At 38.1% G+C, this 15603-nt stretch overlaps 1 protein-coding gene across 1 annotated transcript in view; it reads right to left on the reverse strand.

The window, feature by feature from the left end:
- Positions 1 to 15603, reverse strand: part of hpse2 (heparanase 2) — a 58757-nt gene continuing 43154 nt past the window's right edge. Inside the window, exons 8-12 of the mRNA XM_088421904.1 lie at positions 15187 to 15293; positions 14960 to 15074; positions 7523 to 7668; positions 5183 to 5329; positions 1 to 3704 (exon numbers count right to left, since the gene is read on the reverse strand). Coding sequence (XP_088278030.1) covers positions 3542 to 3704; positions 5183 to 5329; positions 7523 to 7668; positions 14960 to 15074; positions 15187 to 15293 — 678 coding nt within the window. The 3' untranslated portion in view covers positions 1 to 3541. The remainder of the gene's footprint in view (positions 3705 to 5182; positions 5330 to 7522; positions 7669 to 14959; positions 15075 to 15186; positions 15294 to 15603) is intronic.

Below are 15603 nucleotides of genomic sequence, written 5' to 3' on the forward strand. Positions count from 1 at the left end.
GTCACCACATTTTGTCCTTTTAAACAAAAAATATATGTATTAAAAACACACATCACATAATAACAAAATGTTTTTCAAAAAAATTATGAACACCTTCACATGACAAATACTTTACATATATAGAACTTTGGAATTAAGCAATAACATCAATAAGGTTATACACAGTTAATACCCCATAAGCAGACAGCATAATGCATGAATTTAACTAATTTACTAATATACAATACAGTGGCCCCCCGGTTTATGAACTCCCTCTTTTACGAACTTTTTGACTTACGAGCGTGGACCATGGCGTTTTTTTGTCCCCCTCTTACGCACAAACCTTTCATCTTACAAACAATCCGGCATGCCGGTCAATGAGTCCGTACTATTTTTTTGGACTTTGCTGCATCATCAAAATCAACTGTTCACGCATGTCACGGTATCGCCGATATGCTATTGCTCTTACAATGTCACAGTCACTGTCTCAGTCACGGTGTCAGTCACGGTGTCAGTCACGGAGATGCCGATATGCTATTAGTCGATTAAGGTCACAGTCCCGGTCTCACTCACGGAGATGCGGATATGCTATTGGCCGGCGTCACGTCAATCACAGAAATGGCGATTATGCTATTGGCCGAACGCCTTTATCTAGCTTGATGGCACAGCTGGTCGGGATGGAAGGAAGGAGACAAAATGAGTGAAAAACGGAAGGAAGGAATGTTGTGAAGACTTTACAAACTTTATCTGTTAAGTGGCGGTAAAGGAAGAAGTAAGAGGATGACGACAATAGAAACCAAGCAGGAAATAATAAAAAAAAAAACACGAAGGAGGCACACGCATAGTTAACCTTTCTCGTGAGTATGTCCGTAACCGCTCGGCAATCTTCTAAGGGCAAGACTTTCCTTGCCGGGGGACGGACCTCGGTCGACAACAAAATGGAGAGGCTTCTTCCATTATGGATTAAAGAGAAGGAAATCGCCGGTGATATGTTATAGTTTGAGAAAAGTTCTTGTTTAAGAAAATAAATTCTGCGGGTTGGTCTCTGCTCCCCTCCGCCTCCACCCAGCTCAAGTCACGTCGCCCCAAAGGTAAATGTCATTTTCCTTTGTATATTTATGTTATTTAATTTAACTGTACAGTGGATTATGTTACTCATTTTTAATATGTGTATAAAGTGATGTTTTTACCCAAGTTTTTGCACGCGTTGCACGCATTCACTAATTAACATAGGTTTGGATTGCCCGTCATACGAGCAATTCGAGTTACGAGCGTAGCCGCTGAACGGATTAAGTTCGTAACACGGGGGCCCACTGTATAAGCATAGCTTGTTGATTTCACACCAGGGTAATCTTAATTTTCATTTTTCTAAATGTTCAATATAATTTGGATTATGCATCATTATCACCAAGCGATCATATAAATAAATGTATTGTGAATACAGGTAAAGTTCAACACGTATTTTCTCTTATGTACACCCATGACAATTCACACAAACCCAAATCAGAAAAAGGTGGGATGGTATAATTTGACTTTTTGAAGAGAAACTACTCTTTTCCTACTTTTACTGATTTGGGGTTGTAAAACATGGCAAATCTATACACAATATGTAAAAACTAGCAGCACAAAAGGACTTTACATTGTTAGATTGCAGACCTTCAAAATGTTTTCTTCATTTCTGCGTCTAAAACTTAAAACCACCATTTAAAAATGGATGCAGCGACCTTCTGATACAGAGTAACCTCAAAGTTGAACGTTTTGCTATTTTGTGGTGCTGATTGACTTAAATCAATCTGTCCCGTAAGAAATAATGCAAGGTGAATGTGCTTGTTTTGGACTCTCACGTCACACTAAAATGAATTTGTCACCACAAAATTGATTGAATTTCGATCCCGGTTGTTCCACTGAACTCTGCTATATATGTGAATAAGCAATAATGTTTCAAAGTAAGACCTAAATCCATACCTTAAATCCTGATACGTTTTGCGGAAAGACACATTGTTTCAGCGCTGTGTAACATGTCACGAGCGTCATCTGGAAAATCATGGCACACATTTCTCTGTCAACAAGTTTCACCTGTTGTGAATTTCCTATCATTCGTGTGACTGAGAGGATCACATTTTCCTGGCACGCATTACGGCCTGGGCTGAGGAAGGAGATCTTTATCAAGACACAGATGAGTTCTGTATTCCTTAGTGAGTTTCGGTAAATATGAAACACAACCTGTAACGCACCCAACAACACGCATCAGGGCTAATAACACACAGGACCATAGTCCAGTTGACCAACAGGTCTCTATCCTTTGCTTGCCATCAACTCACAGACATGAAAAAAGACAATAAAGTGCACAACGCATTATGATTTTGGTATTTTGTCATAATGATTGCCCAGTAGGTTCACTGTATTTATAACCTCATGCATGTCACCGTCCTAAAATCGATTTAAATGTACCCATCAACTCCTAACATAACGTCATGTGTAACACTTTTCAAGAAACTCAAGCTGTTTAACCATTTTGGTGTTGCTGTTTCGAGCAGCAACAGAACAATTGTTGCTTCGAGAGTATTTTTCTGATGAGAAACAAACCATATGTATTTGAAGGTTTCTTAATTCATTTCTGTTTTTGTCATCAACATTCTTACTGTACAAAATGATACATGGTACAGTGGTTGGATATGGAGGACCGAAATTGACAAAATTCCATACATAATTGTACCATTGAATGATTTAAATAAAAGTGGAGTTAAATAAGTAAATGTTTAATTAATTAATTGAAAGTGTGATTAATTACATAAATGTTTAATCAATTACAAGTTTCATTAATTAAATAAAACTTAATAAATGAAACGTTTATTTAACTAAACACACATTTAATTAATTCATTAAACTTTTATTTAATAAATGGCACACATTTAATTAATTCAGCATTTAATTAATTTAGGACACTTTAAATTAATCAAAGAAACATTTATTGAATTCATGACACTTTTAATTAATGAAACTGTTGCGGCGCTCATGCATTTAGTTTATCTGTCAACCTCGCTCGTCAAAGTTTGATGGGTGGGTCATAGCACCTGATTGGTTACCCTGCAACTCAAATCAAGGCGGATTCTAACACCTTGATTGGTTACCCTGCTTTTAAAGCCACGACTGAGCAGGGTAACCAATCAAGCGTTAGGAGCCGCCCAACGCCACAACATTGTGTCATTGATTAACAATGTCATTAATTAATTAAAAGTGTAATTAATTAAATACATACTTTGATTACTTAAATGTCTCTTTAACTAAATTAAACATGTAAACAATTAATGAGTAATTGATTTAATTAATGGCACGTTTAATGAATTGAATAAAATGTTGGCACTTTCGGTCCTCCATCGTTGGAGACATGAGCGCTAAGGCAAAACACACTTTGCGTTGACGATCGTTACCAGAAAGGAAGCGAAAAGGGCTCAGTGCAGTCTTATCTTGGCAAAGGAACCAGTAGCCCGAGGAACGCCAACATGGCCCATGAGGACCATGTAGCCCCCATAATAGAATGGAACCAATAGATTCATCTGTGTTATCGTCGGCAAGCATACGCGTTTATGTTTTTGACGACGTAGAAGCCAATGGTCATGGGGGGCATGGCTATTGTCCGTCCTGCCCGCAACGTCTTTGGCTTCAATTCCGGGAACGTCTCATTGTCCAACATGGACAGCCTCTCGCCGTTCAGCTGCACATGTCTGAGAAAACCAGAAGGAGCAGAAGAAGAAGGCTTAACTTATGTTTGATTGTCTACTCCAAAAGCCGGTTCCGAGTAAAGAGAATTCAAGGTTTGCTTGATTATTATATCGTTTGTACACATGGGGGTGCTACTGCCTCTCCAATGGAATTCACTCAAGTCGATTTCAATGGTGGCGAAAGGGAAAAACTGTGAACTGCAGTCGAACGACTTATTCCATTTTTAAGGCGAAACATTAGAAACTTTACAGTATTACTGCCCTTTTGTCCTATTACTGTATTTTCAACGTGTATGGTCTGACATTAGTGATCGATCCCTAGTAGCTATATATATATATATATATATATATATATATATATATATATATATATATATATATATATATATATATATATATATATATATATAGTATACACTTTCTTTACATTTATTCCTAAAGTCCTAATGGAATTGTTTTAATGAATTAGCCCTGCGCTTCCTTTATTTTTTTATAGTACTTAAAGTTGTTTGTGATATAAATCAACTGAACTGGATGAGGGATTATAAATGGGTGATTCATATTCAAAAAATAAAATGATTGAAATAAAAGCAATACACCCGACAACAACTATTTTCTATTGATGAAAAAAAAGTTTATTGAGACTGTATGTCTGTGTTCTAGTTGTTAGAGTTGGGTTGGGCATGCTATATGTGGTCACACAACGGTAAAACAAAAAATGTGCCCAAATTTTAATGCAACACATACGTAGATATGATTACCATAAAAAAAGTATTGAGACCAATGCGTAAAGGTTTGATAGAAGAGCATTCTTGATGAAAGCCACGTCAAAGCGAACTCTAGATGGCCACCAGCTTTATCATTTCCCCCAAAATATTAAGGATGTTTCCACGCAATTCTGAGATGGCTTACAACATGTAAACATTCTACACACCAAATGAGTCATTCAAAACTGTGTAAAAGGTCTTAAAGAGACAAAACAAATATAAGGCAGAGTATTGCAAAAATATTCTCATATCTAAGAATCATTAAGCTTGTTTTACTTTTATATATGTTAATTTTGAAGATTTAGAGTGCCATCAGTGGAGATTCATACATGTTGCCGGGTAATAGTAAAAAATACTATGTTAATATACAGAACATTTTTGCCCCATAGAGGCCATACCAAATGTATTAAAAAGAACATGTTAATTGTACCTTATAAGCATTTTAGTTTTAAAACGTTGGGGCTTTTTTGGGTTTTTTTTAGAACAGCATGCGTTGCCAGATATTTCACACTTGTCGACCTTCACCCCTGACTTAAATAGTGCCATAATAATCATTAGACTAAATTACTGTAAGTGGGATTCATTACAACAATACATGAAAAAACACAACTTTTGTTACATGAAGCGTACAAATTAAATTCTAGATATTGCATAAATTCTTATTTATAAATCATGCTGTTGAACTTGCGTGTATTCGTGCATGTATATACTAACTTTGCTTTAAGTCCGTCATTGCCGTAGGGTTGCAACAGGTACTGATGTACTGTCTTGTTCCGTAGGGTGCCTGCCAGTTTGATTTTCTTCCTTGAGCGGTGTAAGTTGATGATGTAGATGGTGATGGAGCCTCTCACATAATTGTGACTGGAACAGTGAAGAAAAGGAGTCACTACATTCACAGCAGATTAAAGGAATACATGCATACCTTGGTTTTGTTTCCATCAACAATAAAACTTAAGCTATGTATGACCGCGCTTTGTATTGTAAAAGTCTCTATAATGAATAAAGACAACTGAGGGATGTCTGTCTTTCATAAAATTGTTATGAACTGTAATACAATTTAGGAGCAAGTTCTTGATCCACGTTTGCTCAAGATGAGTGAGGAAGATTAAATATTACCATGCTGCCAAATTCTGCTATTTATTACTCAAAGTCAGGAAATCACATTTCAACTTGAAGCTTCCAGTGGAGGCCCCAAAGTATTCATGCAGAACCGACAGCTGACAGATTTTGATTCAAACGACTATGCCGAGGAGCTTCTTACACAATGCCAAAACGAGCTATTCTGAAAAAAAATCACGAGATATAATTAAAAAAAAACATTGGTTTAATCATTGCTTCATATTTTGTCAGTGAGACCTTGTAAATGGCCTTTGACAGGAAACAGCTCCAGAAAGTCAAAGTCCTCATGAACGGTGTGAATGCACGGTTTGGGTTACACAAACAATGTTTGAGTCAAAGCACCGGGGAGACAACCTGATACGAGGACTGGGCAAATATAAATAACTTAAAAAGAAAGATAAGACAAACATGATCAAATCTAATCAGGGCCCCAATACGAACATGAAAATAATGTCAGCCCTTGTGAGTACCTCACGTTATTTATCGGGTTCAGGGTCAATGCTTTTGCTCTACCAACAACACTGTTGTATCGCTAAAATTTCCTTTCTACTTTTACAGTTATTTTTTGGCTATGGGGTGTTTCATAAACCTTACGTCAATGGAAGACAAATACAAAAAAGAACATTGCCCTTGCTTGTGTGTCCAAATTCTTTGAGATAGAAGGAGCAACAATAACCTCTAAGACTGTATTGAAGATGATGTTCTCTGATCGCTATAAGGGGAACATAAACATGTGTTGTTAGCATTTGATGTTGATGCACTGCTGGAAAAGTGAAAAAAAAAAAAAGCTAACCACTAAAAGGGCTAAAAGGATTGCAAAAGCCAAGTCGAATCCTTTGAAACCACTGACTGCCTGAGCATATTTAAACTGTGTATAGTCAAACCACCGTAGACTTCGTAAAACCCCAAATAATAGGATAATGCAATTTGACTCAAGAAGGCCCGGTAGGGCTGCCTCTTTGTTTATCCAATAACAGGGTCCTCAACCACTGGGTCGAAGACTGGTACTGGGCCGCTCAAAGACTGAGCCAAAATATTGTGGAAACCTTGTAGTGTTTCAGCTATGTAAGTTTTTTTTTTTTTTTTTTTTTTAATTTTAAGAAGAATAGATCACCTCAAGAAAGACTACTTTCAGTATTATGTCAAACAGCATGTTGTGTTATAACATTGATTTCTTTGTTTCTATGCCAGTCTATCACAATATTTGTTAGGCTGGAACTACTTTGTTCAGTAGCCTAAAAAAACTGGTCAAGTCCGAGTTTGACTGGGGCGAGGGTTATCTCTCTCAAAACAGGTGGCTTGCTGTGAGCAATTCTCTACATATATTGTATGTAACTTAAACTCATCATTAAATTGGTTATGCAAGTTCAGCATTGCCACCTTGGCCATCTTACTTGTAGAGCGCTCTTCCAGCCTGTAAGTGAGCCCTATGGGGAGTAAGGCCGTAAATCTAGCCTAGTGCTGACAGCCCCTGGCCTGGGTTAAATGATAACCTTGAACAGGCCACGGTGGTACTCTTTATCTCCTTCCTGCACAGACCACCTTATTGTCCCACCCCTTCGAATGGACCCCTCCAGCCAATAAGAGACAGAATAAAGGCGTAGCAGACATTTCAGCAACTCTCTGACAGCGGAAAGACAGAACCCACACACCTGATAAGTGATACCCATTTGGTTTTATAGGCTCTGAACTGTGAATGTGCGGGTATTCGAAGTCTGCTTATTTATGGGATGTTTGAGTAAACCGGCTGTGGATTTTGTTGGTCCTGCAGATGCGCTGCGCCTCAGGTGTTTGCAAGGGGGGCGCAAGGATTCATAATGAAGCAGTCTGCTTTCAATTCGAATCTTCTTCAACATTCCAAATGCGGCAGCCTCAAGAACCACATGAGTGAACAGTTGACAGCTCTTGCTTGATTGTCTGTGTCACAGAACGTACTTGGAGTAACTGGTGCAATGGGCATAGATGCGTAGCTTGTCCCGAATGACTCGTCCCGTTTGAGGCTTCCTTTGCAGTCCGGCAACCCGCACAGCTAACACCCTCGGCCCGACCAGACGCTTGAAGACCAGAGAGAACCAGTAATCCTGTCAAGAGCAAATAGACAGTTTTGGGATTTGTTGCCCCACATTTACTAAGTGTGGCTGACAGAGTTAGTGGTTGGACACTTTTGCTTTCTGTCAAAAGCCCAATAATAAGTTACAGGCGTCACAAAATAAAACATGTGGACAGTTTGACACTTAAAGCTAATTGGCTAATGTCTCACATGGCAAAATCCCACTAATTTGGAATTGATGGGTTCAATTATTACTTTTTTTGAAAACCAAATGTTACGCTGATCCCAGTATTCGTTTATCGGTGTTCTCTCGGTGGAGAACACAGACTCAACACCTCTCCAAGAGCCCCTGAACAACATGTGTTCCCGAGGAAGTTCCCATGCGATCCTGCATATGGCAACATTTAGGGGCTTATTTTTTCCAAGCAGACTTTAACTTAATTTGCTGCTGAATCATTGAAAGAACCAGAAGGACACAATATCGCGTTGGCCACGGTCAGAAAGATACTTGGAGTTTTGTTCTGAATGTTGTGAATACCAGAAGGTTAAAGCCGCAAGCCTCAGCATGGGACTTGTGCAGTTCACACATGGTCTCCAAGATGGTCAATGTGACCCATGATTTCACTTTTTTCATGCAAGTTTCTTTGTGGGTGCGTGCTGAAAGACAAAGTCATTACATTGGGGTGAGGTTCTGGCAGCTTTTGTGTTTATGATCTGGGAAATATTGGGGACCACGGAAATGCAGTGACCAATCATGTGCGTGTAATTCTTCACACAGAATACACAGCCAATCAATTTGTTTTTATAGAGCAACTTTGTGTGTGGAGATAGGTGTGCAAAGAATCAACTAGAGTAAAGAAATGTTCGAAAATATATCATTTTTCCTGAACTGGACTTCTAACTTTTAAATCAGGACCACTCATGTACCTTGAAAAGTGTTGTTGTTGTTGTTCACACAATGTTGACATATTATGACAGGCGCTTGTGGCAATAATGACCAAAATAACAATTCCGATAGCACCTGTTCTGACTTTACGACAGAGACACTACCATCAGGACAATCTTCACATTTAAGTGATGGACAGGTAGTAAAATCCTGACAAGCAATGCCTCTAGGGAGGTAAAACTACTCACTATAAACCACCCAAACTGCAGCTGCACAGCTAAAGGATGTGCACAATGATCAAATATGCACATAAAGTTAAAGGAAAAGGCATGCTAAAATAGATTGTCAAAATTCTTTCGATATAAAATAAAACTTAGATAGATAGATTGTAGCATTCTACAAATACATTGCTTTCCCCTTGGTGCCCCCGTCCACTGCTTGAAGACAGCAGATATAGTCATCAGCGCGCCAGAGACCCCAGTATGGATAAGTGGCTAAAGACCGACGGAAAGGTAGATTTCATTATTCATTTTAATTCAATGTTCTAATCGTCACCACCTGTGTCACCAGTCACGTTCGAGGATGGTTTGTCACTCCTCCCATTTAAAAATTACAAACTTCTCAAACTGCCAACATAGTTCAAAGCATTGAAGTTAAACCACATCTAGATTAGCAACCAGTATAAATGCATTCAAGCGCCCAAGATTGGCTAGCTGAATCCTACAGCATAATAGCAGCAGCTTCTATGAAGAGACAAAGTGTCTTTCTCCTGATTGAAGGTAACCAGCAAAAATGGGAAGTCATGGTTTCATGAACTGAAAATTATAATGTACAACCCTTGCTTAACACATTCATTGTACAGGCCTAAAGTAAGAAACAATGTTTGGAATTAAGTAATAAGAGATTTTCATGTTATTTTGTATTTTATGATTTGAATGAATAAATCACTTACACATAGTTGAGCAAAGCATTCTGGGATGCCTGGGAGTTGAATGGCATCAAAATAAACAATGAGCACATTGCAGAGTGACACCTCTCAGATTGGCTCTTAATCAGGAAATGAAGAAAGATGTTTTAAAATCCCCCCCAAAAGGCATTATCTTGAAAAATACCGTATTTTCCCAACTATAAGGCACACTGGATTGTAAGGCGCACCCTCAATTAATGACATAGTTTAAAACCTTTTCCATATATAAGGCGCACCACCGGATTATAAGGCGCACCCTCAATTAATGACATATTCAATCACAATATAGTAATACTCAAAGTAATAACAATAATAATTCAAATAATAACTGTAAACTCTCAATAGCATAATAACTCAATGTCAATATGACCAACCTTGTTTAACTGTAAACACACAAAAGAAACAGGTAAAGCTTAGTTTATCAGTTTATTCCCCATCTACGAATCCCAATCTCAATATTGAGCCATATATAAGGCGCACCATCAGCTTTTTAAAAAAGGCTTTTAGGTGTGCCTTATAGTCCGGAAAATACGGTAAGTTGAGCAAAAGCTTGCTTTTTACTTGTAGTGTACAGTAATACCGCTCGACAACAAAACCTGCATGTGCAAAAATCCCTCCCCCCAGTGTGAAAAAATGTTATGCATTGAACTCTTTCTCTCTTTCTTACTTCACCCCATTTGAATGTGTTCAGCTCTCCGATGATGTCCTTACCTGCAAAGGGAATTTGCTCTCCAGTGGTCATTCAACACTTCCTGAGTTTCGGGTCAATGTCTTTTTCTTAAGGTACAGGTTGCTATGGATATTTGAAAGATGTACTTGGCAAACTCCCCCCCCCCTCCCCGAAAAAAAAAACAAAAAACAAACAAACCCCAAAATAAATAGGTACTTTATACATTTTAAACTATTTCCATGTTTTATAGAGAATTTTAAAAGTAATTAGGAGTACAATTTAAATTTATTGACTCTCAATCTTCTATTTGTGAGACATAAGTCTGATTTAATAAAAACACATCACACACATTTTCTTTCTCGAGCTACAAAGCATTGATAATTAAAATTGAAGTTGCTTATTGATTGGATGTGTCCGAGCAATTCGTTTGTCTGCTAATGACTGAAGTCATTAGGGTAACTTGAAAAAAATAACAGACACTGGACACATCTATGCACGGTATCACAACATGCAAGTGCTTGCCCAAGGTTTGAGACCTGGCCTGAGGCAAAAATATGGAAATTAGTAATGTGTATTGGAGAGGTGCCAGTCTGCTTCATGAGCATCCGTGGAGATGCCCTTAAGCATAAAACCAACACACTCGGTTAGTGTGTGACACCTTTGCCTGCAAGCCCATTGAGTCCATAGCGCTCACATTAGGCATATGTGTGTGTGCGTATATTTGCCTGAATTACATGTAACAAAAACAACAGTGTAAAAATGAAAGTGCCCCCTGGGAATGAATAAAATATAGTCGTAAAAAAATCATGTGTTTACTTAGCATCACACGCTATATATTTTGGCAGCTCTAAAATTGTACCTCAGATTACAATATGTGGGAATTCTCAAAGCACCTGTGTATGAGGACAGGAAGGAGCAGATTGTAAAGAAAGAAAAAGAGAAGTGTGGGATAACTCCATAAAAAAAGGTTGTGTAGAAGCGGTTGAGTCACTCAGTGAAGTAGGAAGGGATTGGACATCTACTTTACCTAAAGGGAAAGGAAGGGCCAGGTCATAAATTTCTGGGCCACAGGACAGGTTGGCCCTGCAGTGAATTCTCTCAGCAGATAGGCCGGCGCAGCCTTCAGAAATCCAGAAACTTTAAAGCATTGTGATCCTAGCGGGAGGCCACTAGTCCAAGACAAATAATGGAGACGAAGAAGAAATGAAAATCAAGAGTATTTTGTAGCTTATTGGTCTTGTAGCTGAGCTGAGTTTTAAAAGAGCATTTCCAACGTTGAAGAAAAGTAAAGTATTAAAGACGCTCAGTGGTTGTTATCCTAACTTGGATTGTGCCTTGCGTGTGTTCTTTCTTCATGTGTTTCTGAAAGTTAAAGGGGAATAAATAACTTTTTCATGTAAAGTGTGACATTTCTGTTATCTCTTTCCTAATCAGGAAACTATGTTTTTTTCTTTTTACATTACTTTACAACTTTTAATTAATTTTTGTGACCCAACAGTTTAAATAAATGTTTCGCCACTTAAAACGAACAACTTTAACCAAATGAACACTGGCCTATAACACGCAAGAAACAAACATTTCATCTGTCATCCAACACAGTTCGGTGTGAAATGAGTTGAAGGTAATACCTCAGGTTAAAACATTATTGACCTCACTGGGATCAACTGATTTAATTGTGGAAAAATGTTGGAGTGATTCATTTTTATTATCTGAAATACAAGTATTCCAGATTTCAGCATATTGCTGGATATTTGCCTTATATGCTTGTGTATCTGAATCTCATATTGCATCTCTCTCAGCAGGCCAATGTGAGGCACAGAGAGAGGCACACAGTTGTGTGTGTGGGGGGGGGGAGCAGTGACACTGTCCTGAGTTACTGACAAAGGGCTAAGGTTACATAGCATTTCGCACTGCGTCTAACCACTCATCACTACTAAACGGCTTTCATCTCAGCCAACAGCTCCCATGGGAAAAACCAAGAGGCAGTCCAGGAGAAGGAGAACGGACTAGGTCTGCTAGAGAGATAGTCCAAAACTGTCCTGTTCCTGCTGTAGCTCCAAGCTGTGACTAAACACACATTATCCTGAATAATTTAGAGTAGGGGTCCTAAAATACAAGTTGAAGAGAGCCAGTTATTTATTTATTTTTTTTTATCTACTGCATTTTTTCTTGGATTTATTGATGCCCGGTCATTCGACTGCAAAGCTACTCTGAGTAATAGATTTGACTGGCTTTGTCATGTCGTGCGGGTGTTTTAATATGTACGTACATATATTAAAAATATCTACTAAAAAACTGACAGAAAGCTGTGTAAGTGCAGACAAGACAAAAGTAAAGTCTGTAAAGGGTTGTGCTGGTCAGACAACAGGCATTTGTCAAAAAACATTGGTCAGTATAGAAGGTCATTTAGAAGCCAGAGGTACACTTCTATTTGCTTATTAAAGATATCTGCACCAAAAATATATTTACAGCATTTTACAAACTATAAGCCACACTGGTCTATAAACTGCACCAGCAAACATTGAGTAAAAAAAGACTATTTTTGTCACGGACAAGCCACACTGAACTATAAGCCACAAGTCATAACATCAAATACTTACAGAGAAAAATGATAGTAGTTTTATACTTTTTTGTCATTTTTATTTGAAACTTTTTAAAATTGCCCGCTTACATATATAAACGCATATTTAAACACACACACACACACACACGCACACACATATATATATATATATATATATATATATAGTACAATCATACACAGTAAAACTCTGAATACTGCCATTTTTCAAGTGTATTTCATAGTTGTTCCCAAAAAAATTGACAGCTCAATACACACATTTATTTTACTGGTGGAGAGCCTCCTGGTGGCTAGTGAAAACAACAACAACAACAAACAGTCACAAAACTGCACATTAGTTGCAGTTTATAGTCCAAAAAATACGGTACCTTGGTTGAAAAAAGCAGTTTGGTATTACACGAGTCCATAAAAAATACTGTTTTTCTTAAAAAACACATCTAAAAAAGGAGCATTCAAGCAACAAGTTTTTCCTCATGAGATTGTATGGTGAAAGTTGCAGCTGTCTTGGTGCCTGTTCTAGCTCGTTTTTGGATTGCTTCTCAGAAAGCAATCAATGTATCCGTGGCGGCGAATAAGTTACACTTCTGATGAAGATTGTTCTCACCAGAGGATGTTGAGTCAAGACAGAGAAGTAATGGAAATCGCATCGCTTTTTGTAAGAGCGTTTTTTTTTTTTTTTTTTTTTAGATTGATGCGGCTAACACATTTAACCATGGAATTAAATCGCGATTGACTGCGCCTTACACAGGCATTTGGCTGGAACCTATTTAATTTCATATCTGGTAAGGATAATTTATCATCGCTAATCTGAACCGCGACCGGAAACTAATTAGGCCTACCATATTTCTCAGAGTACAAGTCAACGTCGTATATAAGTCGACCTCTCCCGTTTTTTTTTACGTCAATTACTTCAATTATAACACATGGTGTGTGTTATCAAAATGACGAAATTACGGTACTCTTAGACACATTTCTTCATCGTATATCGAATAACACACTGTTGCGGCCTGGGGGGCAGAAACGAGACAAGTGCGAGGCAATGTGGGGGTGCCCTTAAGCGCAAATGCTGGAACGAATGTTGCAACAATAAAATGATTTGAAGTTTCAATGCTTTATATGTTTTGACACAGCTGAATATTAATTTGAAAAATCCTGAAAGTCATCATCACTATCTGACATGCCAAATACCTCCTCCCACTTAACTCTCGTCTAATTGGACCAGTCCAATTATTTTGAAATGGAGGTCTTCTGAGATTATTTGCTGACCATCTTACTTGGAATGTTCTTTACCCAAGTGACAACTGTTGTGAGATCAGAGCATGGAAGGTTGCCCATCGCTGCCCCCCCCCCCCCCCCCCCCACCTGCTGATATCCATGCCAGCTTGTTCAAGCACAAGTCGAAGGGCTGAAGGAAAAATCAAGCTGTCATTTCCTTTTCATAATGCGTCAAAGCAAAACAATTCTCCACCCAGCCTCGTTACTGACAACAAAGTGGCAATTAGGCGATTGTTTTGCTATGTTCTGCGCAAATGCCCTAAAACAGATCCATACTATATCAAATTAGAGGTATCTAAAATAATTTTATGCCTTGCACATGACATGATATTGCTTATTTTGCATTCAAATTAATGTTATTCAAACACAGGCATGTGGAACAAACTGGTCTGTTTTGAGTAATGTGGTTAAAAGTTGCCCCCCCCCCCCCCCCCCCCCCCCTTCCCCCAAATATGGGGATTGAAAACAAGGAAAAAAAAAACTACTAAAAAAGGGGACGTAAATTAGCAAGAAAGAGTGGCCCGTGAATTTACAAATCATTTATGTTTTTTTTAAATCACAATAGAGTACTGGATTTTTAAAATGATTGTGTTTCTTTTCCCTAATGTTAATTCATTTTAATTCTCTGGTGTGACAGAAAGTATTATTTTTTGTTGCCAGCTCATTAAAAATGATTCTTTACTCTATTTGGCTGTCAATGGTAGTGAATGAGTTAAGTATTTAAAGAAGCTAACCAATTGTTACAAATTTCATATTTTTCTAGTTGGTTGAAACCCTTGTTTTGGGTTCCTGGGATTAACCTCCAAAAACAAAACAATCTCCACATAATTAAAAAGTCGCTATTAGAATTAATCCCATGATTTCCAAGTAAACTGCAAAAAAAAAAAAGAACAACAACCAAACAGAAAACAAAAAAAAACAAATAAACGCTTATTTTACTTACTGGTAAAGGGTTAAAATGCTGGTCCACGAGATGGGTGTATCCATAATCAAAGAATGAGTGACGCAGGACTACATCAATTCCATGAACAGCAGCCATTCCCAGCGTGTTTGCCCACCTGGCATATGAGACATGCAATTTATTAAATAATGTTTATAATAATGATTCATGATTGTGTCAAACTGATTATTATGGAAGCGATACAGTACAAAGCTAAGGATATTACTAACAGGAAAGCAGCGGCAAATGTGTCCGAGAGATTGCTGATGCCTCCGGACCATGCTGGACCCAATCCACCGAGCCACACTTTCTTACCTGGTGTATGTGTGCTCACCACCTGCCAAAAAAGTACATACATAGCTGTAAATAATGTGATATCCTTCAAAAACGAATGACATCATTCACTGCAATTGACGGCTATCCATTTTTACTGGCTTGTCCATGAATGAGATATTAGATCATTAAAATTTATGTAAAGTAAAACCATAATTCAAATTGCGGATTATTTATGAGGAAACAAAACCGACATGAGAGCTACAAGATGGAATGGGCGAAACAAACCGTTCCCGGAAAATAACACAATCACATACACAACATTGTGGCATGAACACAGGTCAAATTCTATACTAGACAGCAGTGGAGGACCG

Source organism: Hippichthys cyanospilos, chromosome 8 (assembly GCF_059441005.1).
Source record: "Hippichthys cyanospilos isolate Australia breed blue-spotted pipefish chromosome 8, RoL_Hcya_1.0, whole genome shotgun sequence".
NCBI lineage: Eukaryota > Metazoa > Chordata > Actinopteri > Syngnathiformes > Syngnathidae > Hippichthys > Hippichthys cyanospilos.